This window comes from Mirounga leonina, unplaced genomic scaffold (genome assembly GCF_011800145.1).
Source record: "Mirounga leonina isolate KUSES-001 unplaced genomic scaffold, KU_Mleo_1.0 Mir_53, whole genome shotgun sequence".
In the NCBI taxonomy this organism is placed as follows: Eukaryota; Metazoa; Chordata; class Mammalia; order Carnivora; family Phocidae; genus Mirounga; species Mirounga leonina.
Genome location: NW_023270807.1, coordinates 23942700 through 23962852, shown reverse-complemented (window position 1 = coordinate 23962852; position 20153 = coordinate 23942700). Strand labels below are relative to the sequence as shown.

At 34.6% G+C, this 20153-nt stretch overlaps 1 protein-coding gene and 1 pseudogene across 1 annotated transcript in view; both read left to right on the top strand.

The window, feature by feature from the left end:
* LOC118000865 overlaps positions 1 to 9725 on the top strand; it is a 98021-nt pseudogene extending 88296 nt beyond the window's left edge.
* KHDRBS2 (KH RNA binding domain containing, signal transduction associated 2) overlaps positions 1 to 20153 on the top strand; it is a 575928-nt gene that overhangs the window by 516488 nt on the left and 39287 nt on the right. The window contains exon 7 of the mRNA XM_034990634.1: positions 16342 to 16424. Within this exon, the coding sequence (XP_034846525.1) occupies positions 16342 to 16424 (83 nt within the window). The remainder of the gene's footprint in view (positions 1 to 16341; positions 16425 to 20153) is intronic.

Below are 20153 nucleotides of genomic sequence, written 5' to 3'. Positions count from 1 at the left end.
TTATAAGAAGGATAAGTGCAGAATCAGAAAGTGTTTTTCATTTCCCCTAAGCTCATTGCTCTTTGCTATTGTTTGGATGTTTACATATTGAAATTTTCTCAGAACGATCAAAGATTATTATGTCATTAACGGTATCTTCATTTTAGTTATGAATACTCCCCAAAAAGTCAGTTTATTAAAAATGCCCTCCAAGTTCTCAGTCCATTTCATTCATTAGAAAGCAAAATCACTCAAAATCAAAAGAGAAAATCAAGGATAATTTATACAATGAGAGAGAAAAGATGAAGGCAGAGTGGAAGGTAGATTCAAAAGATACATCATTTTTGCTATCAAAATGAAATCACTTATAAAATCTAAATCTTTTGGCTTTTTCTCCTTAAGTTTGAACTGAAAAAGAAAGCAGACATTAAAAAATTTCTGACAGCTGAATATTTCATATATATATATTCACTAAGTGCTTCAGTGTTCAGTATGGCCACTTAATCTTAAAATTAAAATTAATTAAAATTAAATAAAATTAAAAATTCAGTTCTTCAGTCACACCAGCCACATTTATGTACTCAACAGCGACATCTGACTATGACTACCATATCGGACAGCACAGAGCACAGAAAATTTCCAACATCACAGAAAGATCTATTGGAAAGCACTGCACTAGGATACATAAAGTCTCCAAGTATGAAATACAATAGGAATTTTAACATTATAAGCCAATGCAATGTTAAATTTGGAAAGAAATGAGTTGCCACAGAGTAAATGAATATTTAATAGAATAATTCAGCAATCTGAATGATCCTTTGATAGAAATTTGAGTTTCTGGGCACCTGGGTGGCTCAGTTGGTTAAGTGTCTAGCTTCGGCTCAGGTCATGATCCCAGAGTCCTGGGATCGAATCCCACATCAGGCTCCGAGCTCTGCAGGGAACCTGCTTTTCTCTCTCTCTCTCTCTCGAATAAATAAATAAAATCTTTAAAAAAAAAGAAAAAAGAAAAAATTTTGAGTTTCTATATGGCAAACTGATATCTTTAGCCCGAATAGCTAACATTTGGGAGTTATAATAGAACACGTGATGTTTAATAAAGCAGAATGCTCTCTACCATGGTTTATGAAACATTTTAGATTGAAGTTTTTAAAGAAATCTCGTGTAAAAGTTAAAATACAGCTAGTCCGGTTGCAGTGAAGATGGAGGGTCCCTGCCTGCTCAGTCTGGCACGCTGCGGGTTTCCAACATAGCTTGAATCATGAGCCCCAAGGACAGCCTGAGCTATCTTAAAAAAAAAAAAGCAAATTCTGACCAGAGTAGGTGAGAGTAGTTTAAAAAGTAGACTAGTAAAGATCAGAACTAAAGCTAATTCAGCAGTGAGACCCCTCCCTACTCAGTCAAAATAAATATTTTATGATTAACTTAATGTGAATGTTTACATCTTCTCCATAAAAATAAGCACTGCTGAAACAGAAAAAAAAAATCCAGAAAAATGAAATCAGGAAATGTTGTCATGACTAAGAACAGGACCAAGTTTTAGAAGACAACTCATATTTTTCACTAGAAGTATCAGAAGGTTAAGGATGAAAAGAAAGGCATTGTTGTATCTTGCTATATTTCTAAACATAGTAATCTGTAAAGATTAGAAATTCTTTCCCCTTTGGATAATAAAATAATTTTGCTTATATATATAGTACCATATAACAGAAAAAAAAATCACAAAGATGAAGATTACTTAACTGGCTTACATGAAACCGTTTTTCATTTTGATATGCATTTGCCTGATGAATAATTTATTAGAAAGTGATAATTGTATAAAACTAAATACAAAAATTGCTTTATTTATGAATGTAAACGATAGATTCTTAAATTGTTTTTTAATTGAAAAAAAATGTTACTAAAGATCAGAGCTCAAATATTTTGGGGGAGAAATACTGAAAAATATTAAACAGATACATCATGCCATTATACTCTTGTTCTGCAAGCTATTAAAATCCTTGCTTCCACAACCAAATTCATATCGCCAAGAAGTGTGGCAAGAGTCATTATGGGATGTTAAGATTTAGGATTCTGTTTTCTTTTGTTTTCTAATTTATGCCCTGCCATGCACAGGTTGAATCCGATCAGCTACAATGATGTTAACAACTTTTTAGGCTTTCATTTCTTAGAGCCTGAAATAACAGCAGCCTCAAGGCAACTAGATAGATTATTGGAGGTAAAAAGACATTAAAAAAAGAAACTCACCCCTGTGTGGCCAGCCCACTGGGTACCTATGATTAGAAATATATGAAGTTATGACAGTGCCCTGCTATTCATCTTTAGCCTTTTGGTACTTATGAATGAAAAACATGAATTGTCTTCTAAAACTTGATCCTATTTTAGTCATGACAATGTTTACCAATTTTATCTCTTTTTCTGTTGAGTGAGTTAGAAGGCCTTAGAGACTTATAGCGCTGATTTTAAAGTATTTGCTTTGGGTTCTATTCTAAAGCAGGATGGATGCTTATGATGCAAAGTACACAAAGCATCCATTTAAAATGGTTCCATTAGCAAACTAACATTCATTAGTACATTGCTGTAAACTTCCAGTTTCATTAGTCATAGTTCTGTTCATTAATTAGATTGAACATACTGCTGCCTGATTTCTAAAGTGTTAAGAGGCATTTATAAAAATGGGGTGGGGGAAACCTATTGACAAATGAATCCTCTTAAGAAACACAAAGTTAACAACATTTCATGGCATATTAGGGGGAAAACTAACTAAAATATTACAGGATGTCCAATTTAAGTTATATCATGGAAGCATTTTGTAAATAGCTACTACTTCCCTCTGTCTTCACCAAGCAGCAAGTTTTATTATTTTTAATGTAGAGTTTGTGATGTACTTTGTTTTATTATACAGTTTTTTAACAGAAAAAAAACATGTTCATGAATAAGAGTTATCTACTTGGTAGAAATGGTCTTACAGTTCTTTGGGTGCTTTTAATATCCAAAGAAGTTAGGTCTCAGAAATATGCAATCTCTAACCTTCGTGTAGAGTGTACATATAAATGGAAAAGCTGATTAATAGCTACAATCTACACAGAAAATGAAGGTATTATAAAATACCCCTTATTAGGGACTTATTCACTGATTTCCATAGAAAACTTTCTGAAAATTCAAGTTTTGCCTCCTTGCAGAGTTAGGCTGTTAGGTGCAGTGAATCCCCACCGATTATGTGGACCCTTATGTTGTAGGATGGTTTTGAACAGATAATGACCTCCCACACCAAGTGAGTGAACTGACCTACTGCATCAGTAACAAAAGCTACACATTGGGAAGTATCCATAACCATGCTGCTCCAAACCAACCAGCAATCTGTAATAGGCAGCCCTTCTTTCCATGGGAAAAAAGAAATGGAACTTACTATTAAAATCCCTTCTGTATTGGGGCGCCTGGGTGGCTCAGTTGGTTGAGCGACTGCCTTCGGCTCAGGTCATGATCCTGGAGTCCCGGGATCGAGTCCCACATCGGGCTCCCTGCTCGGCGGGGAGCCTGCTTCTCCCTCTGACCCTCCCCCCTCTCATGTGCTCTCTCTCTCTCATTCTCTCTGTCTCAAATAAATAAATAAAATCTTTAAAAAAAAAAAAATCCCTTCTGTATTGTAAGAAACTCATCTATACAGCACCAAACAGGGAATGCATGATGAAAAGCAGGGAGATATTCACATAAAAATAAAACTTTTAAGAAAAGAAACATGAGAAAGCATAAATAATCCATAATTTAGGAGATACTTGTCATAAGCATTGATCATTACATCCTATGGGAATATTGACTATTAAAACATTGGCATTCTGTGTTTAGTTTTTTGTTTTAATAATATTTTATGATGTGTTTTTAAATTTGCATTATTACCAGGAAGTGTTATTATAATAACAAAAGATCATATATGAAGTGGATTTTATGCATTTTATGATTTAACTCATTAAGTTAAAAAAGGAACATATAAGAGTCAACCACACTTCATAAAGAAAGTTAAATGTCAAGTTCCTATCTGACCTGTTAATTACATTCAATACCATTGAAGGGCAACATTTGCAAATTGCTTCTGTGCCTAATATTTTAGTGTTTGGTGACAAATTTATGATCTTGACCCTCATAATTAAATTACTTAATTCTAGAATATTTAATGGTTCTTGATTGCATATTGTCTTTATTTTCTTTTTCTCTCAATTGTGTTAGAAAATTCCATATTATTTCCTTTTATTTTCTTTTAATACCCACTGACATTTTACAGAAAATAAAACCTGAAATGAGAATAATGACCAAATGCTAAATCTGTCACCAGTGCTTGTTAAATTTAAAAGTCTTCGAAGAAAGCATAGGTATATACAAAGTGAGGATGACATTTCATATCATTTAAATTTCCAAATGATTTTCTTCTGGAAGCCACAATAATTTACTAGCATCATAAGACATTTTTGCTTCTCTTTAGTTGATAAAAACATGTTAGTTTTATAGTTTCTAATATTGGTATTAGGTTGGACTATAGAAAATTGACAGTATTTGATATTTTTGACCTACAAACATGACAATTTCATATGATCCAACTAAACTTTTTATTTTATTTATTTATTTTTTAAAGATTTTATTTATTTATTTCACAGAGAGAGATAGCGAGAGCAGGAACACAAGCAGGGGGAGTGGGAGAGGGAGACGCAGGCTTCCCACAGAGCAGGGAGCCCGATGCGGGGCTCGATCCCAGGACCCCGGGATCATGACCTGAGCCGAAGGCAGACGCTTAAGGACTGAGCCACCCAGGCGCCCCACCAACTAAACTTTTTAAATAGGTAAATTCATTACAACACTCATTAACCAAATTGTCAGTAACATTATTTAATATTTTGGAAACATATGTATGCATGTCTAAACTGCGGTCAGAGATGTTCTAAACTATTATGAGTGATAATTCCCTTTTTGAGTTACAAGAAATCTTCAAACACCCCACAAATGAGTGCTGATTAGAAAACCTCTATATATCGAGGAAGTTTAATATATAATCTATTTATGTTTCCATTTTTGTCAACATGTTTTGATTTGGTGTCTGTGGGGGCAGTAATGGGCACACAGAGACAGCCAGAGATTCTCACAGGTACATGTCAAGGTTAAGAAAGTACATTGGCATGGGGACTTTTACGACAGGCTTTTCAAGAAATAACATCTTTTTTTTATGAATTCAAGACTGATTTTAGAGTGGGTTCTTCTTGTAGAAAACATGATTCTATTTATTACAGTGGATGCTTGTACCTTCCAGTTCCTGGTGAGATAAAGACCAATTAAAGAGGGGAGTGGGACTTCTAACACTGTTCACATAGAGTTTGGTGCAGCCTGAGCTTCTCATCTCAGTAGATAGTCTGAACAATGGTTGTTATTTCAATTGTCATCTATCTGCTGATGACTTCCAGAGCTCTATTTGAAGCCCAGACTGTCTCAGCCTCAAACCCCTATGCCCAGTTGCCTCAAACTAACTCTCCATGACATCGAGGTCATCTGCTACTTTTCTAACTGCCTACCAGGCAGTTCATTTAATCGTCTTTGGAAGAAAATACCATCAGCCAAAGCTTTCCCAAGTTTCCATACACAACATTGAGGAGAGTTCACTGAAAAATTACAAGGCATGTTAAAATCAATATCAATTCAACAAAAACCAAGAGGAAAACATAAAGGCACTGATGACAGATGTTGGAGTTATCATCCAGGGGTTTTACAGTATGATTAACATATTCAAGAAAGGTGGGGGGGGAATGGAGCCTCATCCCAAAAGACTTGGAATTTTTAAGAATCGAAGAAAGTTACAAAATGCAGATATATATATTTTGTCATTCCATCCTTGCCTATAGGATACAGATAAACTCCTTACCACGTCATAGGAAGCACTTCAAACCTTCCTCCTATCTATTTCTTGAGCCCGACTGCCTACCATTTCATAGACATTTTGTGCTTTAGTTACATTCAACTGCTAACAGTTCCCTAAACACAGGACTTTCTTTTGATGTTGCCGAGCATTTACACTTGATGTTCTTGGAAAGTGGAAAGCTCTCACACTACCTGCTAGTCCATCTAGAAATACAGATTTATCCACAAATAACCATCTCAACTAAGACCTTTCCTTAGACAGTCTTGCATTCCTTCCAATGTACTCCCATAGCACCTATTACATACTCTATTAAATGCTTCCCATCGGTATTTCAATTTTTCAGACATCTATTGGTCTCCTGTATGTAATAGGCCAGGAGCAGGGGTGTGCTACAACTGATTCATGCTGGCTCACGAGACCCCTTGTGAGATGTTTAGGATTTTTGTGAATTGGTTGCTAAACCCAGCTATTATTAAAAATTAAGTTAAACTAACTTAAAATGTATTGAATGGAGCACTGGGTGTTATACGCAAACAATGAATCATAGAACACTACATCAAAAACTAATGATGTAATGTATGGTGATTAACATAACAGTAAAAAATAAATTAAAATAAAAAACATAAAAAAACTAATGATTTATGGTGATTAATGTAACATAATAAAATAAAATTTAAAAAATTTAAATAAATGATATGAAAGACAGAGATAGTTAATATTTTCAAGTTCATCATTATCTGATTATTTTATTACAATCTATGCTCTAGGTTATTTATGTCTGCTGCTTCCGTATGGTGGAAATAATATATAATGGTGTGCTACTGTTCAGCTCTTCCCAAATTTGTTGCTTTTCATGTTGATAGCTTAAAATCAGCCATGGTAAGAGTATTTACACCACAGATACCAGCAAATGCCAAAAGCTAGGACTTGATCTTTTGTTATTGATTATGTAGATTTAGGAACACTATGGAGAAAATATTAATAATGCAGATTTAACTTAAAATTGTGTTATGCCTATAGCCTTTACAGTGTGAACAGAACACAAAATTGAGGAAATGTTCTAGTATGTGAAAGCCATTGTCCAATTCAGAACAAAGTTGCTCACATAACTGACAAAGAAATAAAGTTGACATACATATTTGAGGTTTTCCTTTTATTTTACTTGCCAACATAAATGAAAATTTCAAATGACATTCGGGTCAGATTTATAATGTTCATCAATACAAGGGTGCCTTATTTGCTGAGTAAGATAGTCATCACACAGGAGATGTCATTCTGTTGTCTTCTTGCTTCCATCATTTCTGTTGAAAAATTCTGCTTCGTCTCTTTTTGTTCACTTTGAAGATAATATATCAGTTTTTCTGGATACCTTTGAATTTTGATTTTCAGCAGTTTTATTAGGATATTCCTAGGTGCATTTTCTTCGTATTTATGCTAATTAAAATTCACAGAGTGTCTCGGAAAAAAAAGATGGTAGTCATATTTTATCTGTTTTGTGATTTATTGTGGTATCATTGCAATATCAGAATTATAAAAACTAATTTTTTTTAAAGATTTTATTTATTTATTTGAGAAAGAGAGAGAGAGAAACAGCATGAGAGGGGATAGGGTCAGAGGGAGAAGCAGGCTCTCCAACGAGCCGGGAGCCCGATGTGGGACTCGATCCCAGGACTCCGGGATCATGACCTGAGCTGAAGGCAGTCGCCTAACCAACTGAGCCACCCAGGCGCCCTAAAAACTGATTTTACAAGAGATAGCAAGTCACACTGAAGTTGTATGTGTATAAAACAAAATAAATTAGATATTTTATCTGTAAGTTGTGTGCAATAAATTTTAATATAAATTAAATATACAATTTTAAGTATAAATTAAATTTATACATATTTACAAATTTGATTTTTATTTGTAAATTGTGTGCTTATGTAAGATTTATAGTGAAATTATGTATACATACACACACACCACACACATACACACATGCATATACTTTTTTTGAAGAGGCATTTGTTAAACATTTATCAGAACACACAGGCTGAGAACCTCTCAAAGACAGGAATTAAGTCTTGTTCTTCTTTTATCTCTATTGCTTGGATAATAAATTCAGTGGTTAACATACACTCTGGTGAATTACTATTATTTTAAGCCTATATATAGAGAGAGCCATTATTTAGATTTGAAACCCAAAATTGGTGCAGAAATCATGGTTCAAGATGAAGTGCTTAAATCAAATTGAAAAATTAGTAGGCATATTAAGGCAGAGAAATGTATTTTCCAAAGCAGATTGGAAAAGGGCTGGCTTTGTATAACTATGTGCTTATAGTAATACACATCTATCCTGTATGCTGCCTTTCCCAGTATAAAGTGTATGTATAAAGTGACCTATAATTCATGGGGAACTACAAAGAAATCCTCCTCTTCTTTCACACTGTAGCCTTCACATCAGGCTACACTTCACATTGTGACTTAAGCAAATTGTAGAGGACTTGATGAAGATCTGGAAAATAGCCAAGATTGCATTTCTTAAGGATCTTGTAAGGATCTTTAATTTGGTTCAAAGAATAGAAAACTAAAGAATTTATAACTTCACAGATATGAAGGAATTCAAGATAGAAGTGATGTTCTTCATGACCATATTCCAGAAAACATGGTCTTTTTTCCGTTGGGCATTTTGTTTTTTTGTGAGAGATACCAAATCATCTGTCTTCAGCTGGAAGGAAATAACATTAAAACTTTTAATTGCAGAAGTTGTTTTTCCCTTTCACTGGGACATCAGATATAGAAAATTCTACTCTGAGACCCTGATAATTTAATTAGCATCTAAAATAGTCTTGGACCATCAGCCATTGTTAGGCAGGCCAGCCGCTGCCACATTCCTGCTGGAGGTGAACAACGGCATCATCGCATCATCGAGGAGACACGTGAGCTCAAATTCAAAAACGTGGCCACTGGTAACAAATAAGCAGTAGAAGTAATATTTGCAGATTTCAATGGAGTCCTCTATCATATTTCAGATCCCAATGGAGACAAAACAAAAATGATATATTTCCTTGAAATTCTACAAAGAACTTCAGGCACATGGTGCCTGATTAGTTATTAAAGAGGGCATAGGGCAGTTTCTTGGTAAATCCCCAATCAGGACACAGTGTCTCTTTGCTATGTGACCTTGAAAATCTGCTGGCATCCAAGGATTCCGTTGTGCATCAGGCTGGCATATTGACACTAAATTGTTTTGCTTCTGTCTTTGAAAAATACTTTCAATTCCAGGAAGAGGGCAAGGAAGGAGAGAACGAGGCAGTTATCCATTAGAGGGATGATGAGATCACGTATGCTGAGTCTAAAAAGGACAGAGCCAGAGTAATCTTTAGCACAGTGTTTAAGGATGACGACTTTGTGGTCATTGGAAAAGTGTTCATGCAGGAGTTCAAAGAAGGACACAGAGCCAGCCACACGGCCCCACAGGTCCCCTTTAGCCACTGGGAACCTCCTCTGGAGCTGAAAGACACGGACGCTCCGATGGGTGACAGCACTGGCTCTGTGACCTTCGTGCTGTCCCCTCGCCGCACCAACGCCAGTGCTCGAGACATCACGATCCACACGTTCTGGGACCATCTGCACTACCACATCAAGTGCACTAAGGCTAGATTCACACACGATGCCGGCAAAAACGGCGACTTCCTCCAGGTGCTGAGCCGTGCATGCCCAGATGTCGAGAAAAAGAAAGGAAAACAGTCCCAGGGGAGACCGTTTTCGTGCCGCTAGATCTCTGGGGCAGGAGAAGGCAGCTGCGGGCAACGGAAGGCTACTGGGTAATCGTAGTTTTTCATGTTGCGCGGCTTCAGGTTCTTAATGGGTTCTCGGTTTTGGTTCCATTTTGTACATGTTTGGAAATAATCTGCAGAAATGAGCTGTGCTGGCAAGGACTTCATACTTCTTAAGAATTAAAAAAAAGAAAAAAAAGAATCCCACTTGATCAACTTAATTCCTTTTCCTTATCTTCCCTCCCTCACTCCCCTTGCCTTCTTCCCCCTCTTCCAAGCTGTTGCACCTTGTAGTATGTTGCTCGGAATGAGTTGCAGGATCAAGCAATCTTAACTTGTTTTCTTCTAAGTATTTGAGTTCAAAACCCCCGTATCTAAGAAATACAGCTGGGGTCATTAATAAAGAAAATCTTTCTATCGTCAAAAAAAAGTCATAATTTTTAGTACAAATGTGTGAATAGGCTGAGACATAAGATAGTAATTTCTTCAGGGGCACCTGGCTGGCTCAGTCAGAAGAGCATGTGATTCTTGATCTCAGAGTGGTGAGTTCAAAGCCCACCGTGGGCACAGAAATTACTTTAAAAAAAAAAAAAAAAGTAGGGGCACCTGGGTGGCTCAGTCCTTAAGCGTCTGCCTTCGGCTCAGGTCATGACCCCAGGGTCCTGGGATCCAGCCCCGCATCGCGCTCCCTGCTCAGCGGGAAGCCAGCTTCTCTCTCTCCCACTCCCCCTGCTTGTGTTCCCTCTCTTTCTGTGTCTCTCTCTGTCAAATAGATAAATAAAATCTTTTTTAAAAAAGTAATTTCTTCAAAGGAAACAGCAGAAACAATGGAGCAAAAATGGGAAAAATATGTTCTGATTTCTTAGTTGAAGATTCATATTTAAGTTGAATCTCTTGCAGATACTGACTGGCTTTTTAGGGAGCATGTCTATTTTACTGATTTATCTTAGAACATTACCAGCATGATTCATAATTTTACTTGCCCTAAGAAAACTATATAAACATATCAAATGCTAGAAAACAAAAATAAATTATGTGTAAGTCTCCACATTTACTTTCCCTTCTATAGTAAGGACAATTATTTGGGGACCACTGCCCTATATACCTTATGAAATTGTGCATTGCCAGGAAAGAGTTCTATATTTACTTTAAAAAATATATTTACTTTAAAAAAAAAGTAAAAGTGTGAGAAGGGAAAGTGTAATCGTCTTCCACAAGCTAAATGGTAAAGCTATTCTTCATAGAGATAATACTATTGTATAATCATCATTTGAAATATTTCTCTTTTAGTGGTGATTGATTTGAGTCAATCCATATCTACTCTGGATGAGAATACTCTCCTTTGTGCTAATTTAACAATCAATACATATTTATTGAGAAAATATTCTATGAATAAATTATGCTAAACACCATAAGGCATCAAAAAAAAGGTGATTAACTATGATATAGTCCATGCTTTTCAGGAGCTTCAATTCTAAAAAGAGAGAAAATTATTAAAAAAATACAGTACATGTTTAGTACTGTTCTAAGTACTGGTAAGATAAAAACCACAGGCTATTAGAATTCAGAGGACAAGGGGTTACCCTAAGCTTGAAAGAAGCAGGAAGATTTTCCTGAAGATTGTACAATATAAAATAACCTTTAGATATCAGTAGCATTTCAACAGATAGAAACGGGGAAAACATAGGAAATTTAGGGGGTTGAAGGCTATGAAAATATGTACCTGCTCCCCTCCTTGGCTCTTCTCGTGTGGGGACACAAACACAAAAACAAAACAAAACAAAACAAAACTTGCTTGCTTCCTGTTAGAAGCTAGAGCTCTTGAGTCTAGAGTAACAACTGAGGGTTAATGAAGCCATATTTTTAGAATTTTGGTGAAGAACAATAGCATGGATGCTAGAAAAGATGTGTGCAGTCCCGGAGACACCTGTGGCAAATACAATTAATGCCCTAGTTACTGACCCAGTGATCCCCAAGATAGAGAGCTAGACTGCCTGGCCTGTTCAGCTATGGGAAATTCCGGCTGTGATGTTAACTGCTGTTCCACCAGAGGGGAGGTGAAGCCTTGAGTTGAGAACAGGATGCCTAAATTTCGCCTGAGAACACAAGAGCCTCCTGTGCACACTTGATAGCTGTTCATGTGTGTGTTGGAGGGGGTATAGGTGTGTAAATAAAGTTATACATCTTACAGGATGGTTGCAAGATTGACTTTTTTAGAATTCTCCCATTAAGTAAAACAAAAAGCATAAGAGATATCACATTAGACACAAAGATAAAATTACGCAGCAATGCAGAAGATCCAATATCTCACTAGTAAGAGTACTAGAAAGAGAGAAGAAAAGTACAATGACATTTGCCAGAACTGGAGAACACAAGCTCCCACAATTAAAAGAGCGCCCTGACTACCCAGCATACTGAATGAAAAGAAACACACCACACACAAAGGCACAGCATTATAAAACTTCAGAACACCAGATGTAAAGTTTGTAAAAGCATCCTGAAAGGAAAGAAAAAAAGTGAAATGAAATAAAACTAGGTCACATACAAGTAGCAGGAATTCTCAGCACCAATATGTAGTGATGAAAACACTGACTCAAAGCTCTCAAAAGTTCTGATTGAAAATCATTTTCATCCTAATCTTCTACACTCAGTTAATCAATCCAGTGTGGGATTAGAATTTAAAAAGTTGCAATCAGATAAATGTGCAGCATAATATCACAGATGCAGTATCCTTTCAAAAATGTTGAAGCAAAATGTAATTATGAGAATAATCAAACAAATTCAGAATATGGGACAGTCTACAAAACAGTTGGTCTAGACTACTCAAAAAGGCAGAGTTATGGAAAGCAATAAAAGCCTGGAGGATCTTGATAGGGATTGCATTAAATGTGTAGATTGCTTTGGGTAATTATAGACATTTTAACATTATTTGTTCTTGCAATCCATAAGCATGGAATGTCTTTCCATTTCTTTATGTCATCTTCAATTTCTTTCATCAGTGTTTTATAGTTTTCAGAATACAGGTCTTTCACCTCTTTGGTTAGGTTTATTCATAGGTATCTTATTGTTTTTGGTGTAATTGTAAATGGGATTGATTCCTCAATTTCTCTTTCTGCTTCATTATTGGTATATAGAAATGCAATAGATTTCTGTACATTGATCTTCTATCCTGCAACTTTATAGCATTTTTCACAGTGCTAGAACAAACAATCCTAAAATTTTATGGAACCATAAAAGACCACAAATAGCCAAAGCAATCTTGAAAAAGAAAAGCAAGGCTGGAGGCATCACAGTTCTGGACTTCAAGTCATACTACTAAGTGATAGGGATCAAAACAGTATGGCACTGGCACAAAAATAGACACAGACACATAGATCAAGACAACAGAATAAACAACCCAGAAATTAACCCACAAGCATATGGTCAATTAATCTTTGACAAAGCAGGAAAAGAATATCCAATGGGGAAAAGACGGTCTCTTCAACACATGGTGTTGGGAAAACTGGACAGTCACATGTAAAAGAATGAAACCGGACCACTTTCTTACACCATACCCAAACATAAATTCAAAATGGATGAAAGACCTAAATGTTAGACATTAGGAAATTTAGTTAAAATCCTAGAGGAGAACATGGCAGTAACCTCTTTGACACTGGCCATAGCAACAAAAGCAAAAATAATCTATTGGGACTACATCAAAATAAAAAGCTTTTACACAGTGAAGGAAACACTTAACAAAACTAAAAGGCAACCTACAGAATGGGAGAAGATATTTGCAAATTTCATATTCAATAAAGGGTTAATATCCAAAATATATAAGGAATTTATAAAACTCAACACCTAAAAACCAAATAATCCAGTTTAAAAATGGGCAGAAGACATGAATAGACATCTTTCCAAAGAAGACATCCAGATGGCTAACAAACACATAAAAAAATGCTCAACATCACTCATCATCAGGGAAATACAAATCAAAACCACAATGAGATATCACCTTATGCCTGTCAGAATGGCTAAAATTAACAACACAGGAAACAACAGGTGTTGGTGAGGATGTGGAGAAAGGGGAACCCTCTTGCACTGTTGGTGGGAATGCAAACTGGTGCAGCCACTCTGGAAAACAGTATGGAGGTTCCTCAAAAAGTTAAAAATAGAACTACACTATATAATCCATCTATGGCACTACTAGGTATTTACACAAAGGATACAAAAATACTAAATCAAAGGGATACATACATCCCAATGTTTATAGTAGCATTATCTACAATAGCCAAATTGTGGAAACAGCCAAGTACCCATTGACTGATGAATAGATAAAAGAGGTGGTGTGTGTATGTGTATATGTATATATACATATATGTATGTGTGTGTGTGTGTGTGTATATATATATATATATATATGAATATACTCAGCCATAAAAATGAATGAAATCCTGCCATTTGCAATGACATGGATGGAGCTAGAAAGTATTATGCTAAATGAAGTAAGTCAGAGAAAGAAAAATACCATATGATTTCACTCATGTGGAATTTAAGAAACAAAACAAATAAGCAAAGGGGAAAAAAAAGGGAGGGAGGCAAACCAAGAAACATAGTGTTAACTATAGAGAACAAAGTGATAGCTACCAGAGCAGCAGCTGTGTGGGGGGGATGGGTAAAACAGGTGATGGGGATTAAGGAGTATACTTGCAACTGGGTGTTGTATGGAAATGTTGATTCACTCTATTGTACACCTGAAATTAATATTACATTATATGTTAACTATACTTTTTTGAGAGAGAGCGCACAAGTGGAGGGGGGACGGGGAGGGGTAGAGAGAGAGAGAATCCTAAGTAGGCTCCACGCCCAGCATGGAGCCCAACGCGCGGGGATAATTACAAACAAATAATTCAAAATATATAGGCAACCAAGAAAATAATAAAATAAAATAATAAAATAAAATGAATGAGCAATTATTAACTTTAGGAGAAACAAAAAGTATATGAGAATAAAAAAAGAATTGTATTAGTCTATTTGGATCCTTAGTAAATAATATTTATTATTGAATTATAGTGTAGATACTGACTACTTAAAAAAGTAATGATGAAACTATATTAAAGTGTAGGGAAAAATGTAGGGAAAAGTCTATAACAAAACTAAATCCTTAATAACCTGAATGGCTAGTCAATAGAAAATAATTAAATTTCATAAATCAACAACATTAATTTAACCATATTACTTAATAACATAAAAATTAATACTAGAATAATAGATGAAAAGGCTTAAAGAGAACTGAAGGTTAGAGAGAGACAAGGAAAGGAAGTGCTGTTTTTTGTGCATGAATCCTTTAGTACTATTTTAAAATAATCTTATATGTTAAAATTAACTTTAGAATATTTAATTTTTTAACTTAATAGGAATTGAATTAGAATAGTCAAAGATCAAATGGAGAAACGATCCCATAGTGCAGAGCAAAAATATGATGAAGTGAAAACCGTAAGTGGAAGAATAGAAGAAATTAAAGTCAGACTCAGTAAACTTCATATATAAATAATAGCATTATATAAATGGTAAACCAGATGGAGAAGTCATAAATAATATTTTAAAAACGTTCTTAGGTTGATGAAAAATACTAGTTTTCAGATTAAATGGGCTCAAAGATCTTAGTCAAGACTGATGTGGAAACTTTCATATCTACATATTTTTTGTTTAAAATTTTGAACACAATAGAGAGATTTATAAGCCTCCAGACTGAAATGAAGTTATGAATTGGTGGGCTGGGATGGAAGTGCATTCCAGGGAAAGAGACACACCAGCAAAGGCCCAGAGGCAGAATAACTAAAGGTTTTTTCAGAAGTAGGGAGTAGTTGAGGTGGTTGGCTAGGGTTTAGAGTACAGTCAGTGACCACAAAGGGAAATAAAGGTAAATCTCTCACACAGTGATTGATAACTGGATTGTACAACTGCTAGCTTGCTTTCACAGTCTGCAATGACAAATCTGCATTAGCGTTGGTAGCATTAATTTAGTTAGGTAATCAAACTCACCACCAACATCATTTTATTTATGAGATTTAAAAACTGTAGAATGCACAAAATAAAGGCTCTTTATGTGGTTTCTGTCTTTTTTTCTCTTCCTTCTTTCCTGCCTCCTATCCTCCCCCAATCCTTCCCTCCAGCCCTTCTTTCCATCCCCTCTCATTTTCCCTTCCTTCCCTCCTTTTCTTTCTTCTTTCCCTTTTTCTTTTTTCTCCTTTCTTTCTTTTTTGTTTGTTTTGCAATGATGACTATATCTTTTTTACTGAAAGTTGACCACAATTTAAGGATCCTGAATTTTATAGTTTCAAACATAATTATGATTATTATCAGGGGAAGAAAAAAAAAAAACCCAATATGTTAACACCGCCATGATGTTAGCACACTATCTAACCATAATATTTTCTTATATAGTTTTCATTAGTATTGATCAAAATTCTAGATAAATTGTAGAGGAGGTATTGCTACTTTAATGATATGCTGAAGCTTAATTATTAAATATTAATATCTGGTCCATGAAATATTAGTCAAGGTTATGAAGAAATTATTAGTCTAGTAAAATCTGATGCAGAGTAACTAACCAAACGTAAAAACTAAATTAAGGTCACATCACATAAAATCTCATTAAGCCAAACCAGATCTAATTTAATCAAGTTGATTGCTAATAGGTCTTTCTACCATTTTCTGCCTCAGGGGTATGATGATGGCTACGGGGGTGAATATGATGACCAGACCTATGAGACTTATGATAACAGCTATGCCACTCAAACGCAAAGGTAAGGCATTTGCTGTTTAGAGCATCCTTCTCAGGATTATTTCTAATCCTATTTTGTCTTTTGTATCTGAGTTCCAGTTCTATTATGTGAGAGTTTCTAGCAGTGGTTTTTCTCCATTGTGTCTCTGAATTATTAAGTTGTTTACTAGACTGAGAGGTAAAAGATAATAATCTTGCAATTGTTAATGGTAGCAGTGTGTTATTTTAAGACTAGATGATTATCATAACTAATAAACTCATTAAGTAAGCTTGTATTTAACAAAATACTGTTACTTTTGGAGATTATTTTAGTAAATTCATAATTAACACAATGAAAAACAAGCACTTGTTCAGTGAAGGTTTTTCCCCTAAAATTTAATTTTTATTTGTAAAACAAAAGATATATGAATGTTATTGGTGCTCCTTCTGAAAAGGAAAACTTGTAAAACGTCCTATGGAATGAATAATTCCCTTCCTTTCTTGATGGCTCTCTAAATGATTGTTGACTGTATCTTTTCAGATTGATCACATTTTGAGATATCAATGAATTTTTACTTTTTTAAAGTCAAATTTTTTGAAGTAGTGTTTACATATAGTAAATTTTGCCCATTTAGGGTACAGAGTTTTTATGAGTTTGACAAATGCAAACTATCATGCGACACCATCAAAATTAAGTTTTAGGGCAATTTAGCCAACCTGAAATGTTTCCTTATGGCCCTATATAGACAACTTTTCTCCCTCCCAGGTCTTGGAAACCACAACCAGTTTTTTGCCATTACAATTTTGACTTTTTTAGAATGTCATATAAGTAGAAACGATACGATATGTCGCCGTTTCTGTCTGGCTTCTTTACATATAATGATGTGTTTGATATTTATTCATTCATGTTGTTATGTGTATCAATGTTTTCTTCCTTTTTATTACTATGTAATGTTTCATTGTAAGGATGTACCATAGTTACTTCATTCATCAGTTGAAGCACAAATAGATTCTTTTTTTTTTGCAATTATGAATAAAATTATCATTAAACAACTGCATTTTTGAAAAATCTATCTCCCAAGTATTTTTTCTGAAAACAAAGTTACAATTTTCATGGTAAAGTAGGAGGAGTCCATATGATAGTTAAATGATTCTCCCCTATATGTGATTGACAGAAACCAAGAGAACTAATTGTCACAAAATCATTACTGCATTGACCATTTATTGACCAAATTTATTGGGACCCAAAGAGATCTAGATGCATCATTAAGTAATATCTGGAGGAGGGGAGGTGACAAAGAAAGAAACAACTTTAAGGTCATTATAGAGTGGAGGAAATTTGCATGTAATGCCTAAGTGTGCATTTTGCATGGCCAGAAGGACAGCCTAGTGAAAGGAGTGAAGGGCAATTCTACTTAGAATACTGTAGGCAATTAGGAAAAAGATGAGTGTGAACTGATACCTCCAAAGCTAAGCATAACATATCATTAGGAAAATGACCATCTTCAACTTTGAGTAACTGGTTAATTTGTACTATGTTAAATAGAAAAGCCATCATGAGCTAACAGTTTATACTGTGGGTGATATCATAATAGTCCCAGTTACATATTGAAACAGCACAATTATTTAGGATGGGGGAAAGTTTTGCATCATCACAGACACTGATTATTGTAGGCAAATTGGCTACATATTTAAAGTATCTGCTAATATTTTCAAATTGTAAGTTCATCATTATACATTAGTGCATAAAAATTGTGAAAAAAAAGTACTTTAGCTTGTTTCAGAAACTATTTGGTAGAAAAAAAAGAGATTACCACACACTAAAAACACAACTAGAATAGAGTAAAACAATTTCTTGATTTAGCTTTATAGAGAGCTACATTCAGCTGATAGAGATTTTGGAATAGTTTTCTGAAAGTGAGGGACTTTTTGCATCTTTCTTCTGGTAAGACTTAAATGGGCTTAGCTAACCCTAAGAGACAAGGAAGAAGAAAAAATGGGAGATTAGGATAATTTATTTTTGAATATTTCCAAAGTGAATATTAGAATAATTGAACATAATTATGCATAAAAAGTAACAGAATAATTTTAGAAAAAATTGTCTTGTTTTAATGAAGTATAATTTATATGTAAAAAGATACTTTCTATGCTCTTCTGCTACCTTCTCTTTTTCCTTTCCTATCTGTTCTATTTTCTATGGCTAAATTCATCCCATTCTCCTAGGCCCAGCTCAAAGCCAACTCTTCCAAAAAGTTTTTCCATAATCCTTTATTTGAGAATAACCTGTTTTTGCTCTAAATTTCAATAGCACCATATCTTCATTTCTCTACAGCTCTTTCTCTCTCTGTCCTACAGTGGGATCAATTGTGTACATGTTACTTATCACTCTTACTACTTTCCTAGAATCCTTGTCTGATGCCCTCATGTCCCTCACAGTATCTAGTGTTGAGTCTTTTATAGGGTATGTATTGAATAGATGGTTGTTGAATATATGAATGTCAGACTTAATGTGTACCTACGCTGTGAAGATATAAAATAAGAGCATCTCTTCCCTCAAGGAGAATACAATATGCAGAATTCTATTTATTATATTTATTGACAAAATATTTATGTGTTTCTGAGATATCTTAGTACTAAACCAGAATAAAGAAATCAGGTCATGAAATTAATTAAAATGATACTAATGTTCTCAAAAAATGATATTAATATTCTCTATTGCAATAATTATAAAATATCTATTTTGGTCAAAACATGGCCTTAATACTCAGAGTTTCTGGCACACTAGAGGTTCTCAGTAAAGATTTGTTGAATAAATGAACAAAAGATAAATGAATGCATTAATGAATGAATGAAATTAATATTATTTCAGAAAACTGTGAGGAAGAATTTTTAAATATAGTGCCAACTTGTAATAGAAGTAGATAAATACTGAGAAAATTCATGACATATGTATTAAATTCCTATATTTAGATTATTTCTATTGGTTCAACTATGCCAGCAGAAGATATTAGCAGTTTAGTTAAATAAGCACTTATTAAATGATTATACATGTCAGAGAGTATACTCACCATACAGTGACAATACTTACTTAATTTTTTTTTAATTTTTTATTGTTACATTACTCATTAGTTTTAGATTAAAATTTTTTAAAATATATTTTAGTATTTGCCCCTAACAATTTGTTTGAGGAGTCATTTGCAAGCTGTTATATATTTAAATAAATATAAGTGAAACAACTATAGAGTAACCAAGTATTGGAAGGTAGAAGTGAGAGGAAGTTCATTTTTTATAAGAATCAGTCTAGAACTGTTTTTTTTTTCCCAAGTGGTAGCTCTTTTTTTTTTTTGTTTTTTGTTTTTTGTTTGTTTGTTTTTTTAAAGATTATTTATTTATTTATTTGAGAGAGAGAGAATGAGAGAGAGCACATGAGAGGGGGGAGGGTCAGAGGGAGAAGCAGACTCCCTGCCGAGCAGGGAGCCCGATGCGGGACTCGATCCAGGGACTCCAGGATCATGACCTGAGCCGAAGGCAGTCGCTTAACCAACTGAGCCACCCAGGCGCCCCTCAAGTGGTAGCTCTTTAATTGGGTTTTTAAAAGTATAATTTGGATTTATGGAGGAAAATGGGAGAAAGTTTCTAAAGTGGAATAAAGAGAAATATATGAGCATAAAACATCTCCATCATTAATAAAAAATATGAATAATATTTTGGCACTGTCATGGTCAAAATCGGAAGAAATTCCAATTTAGAAGCACTAAATTATGGTACAACT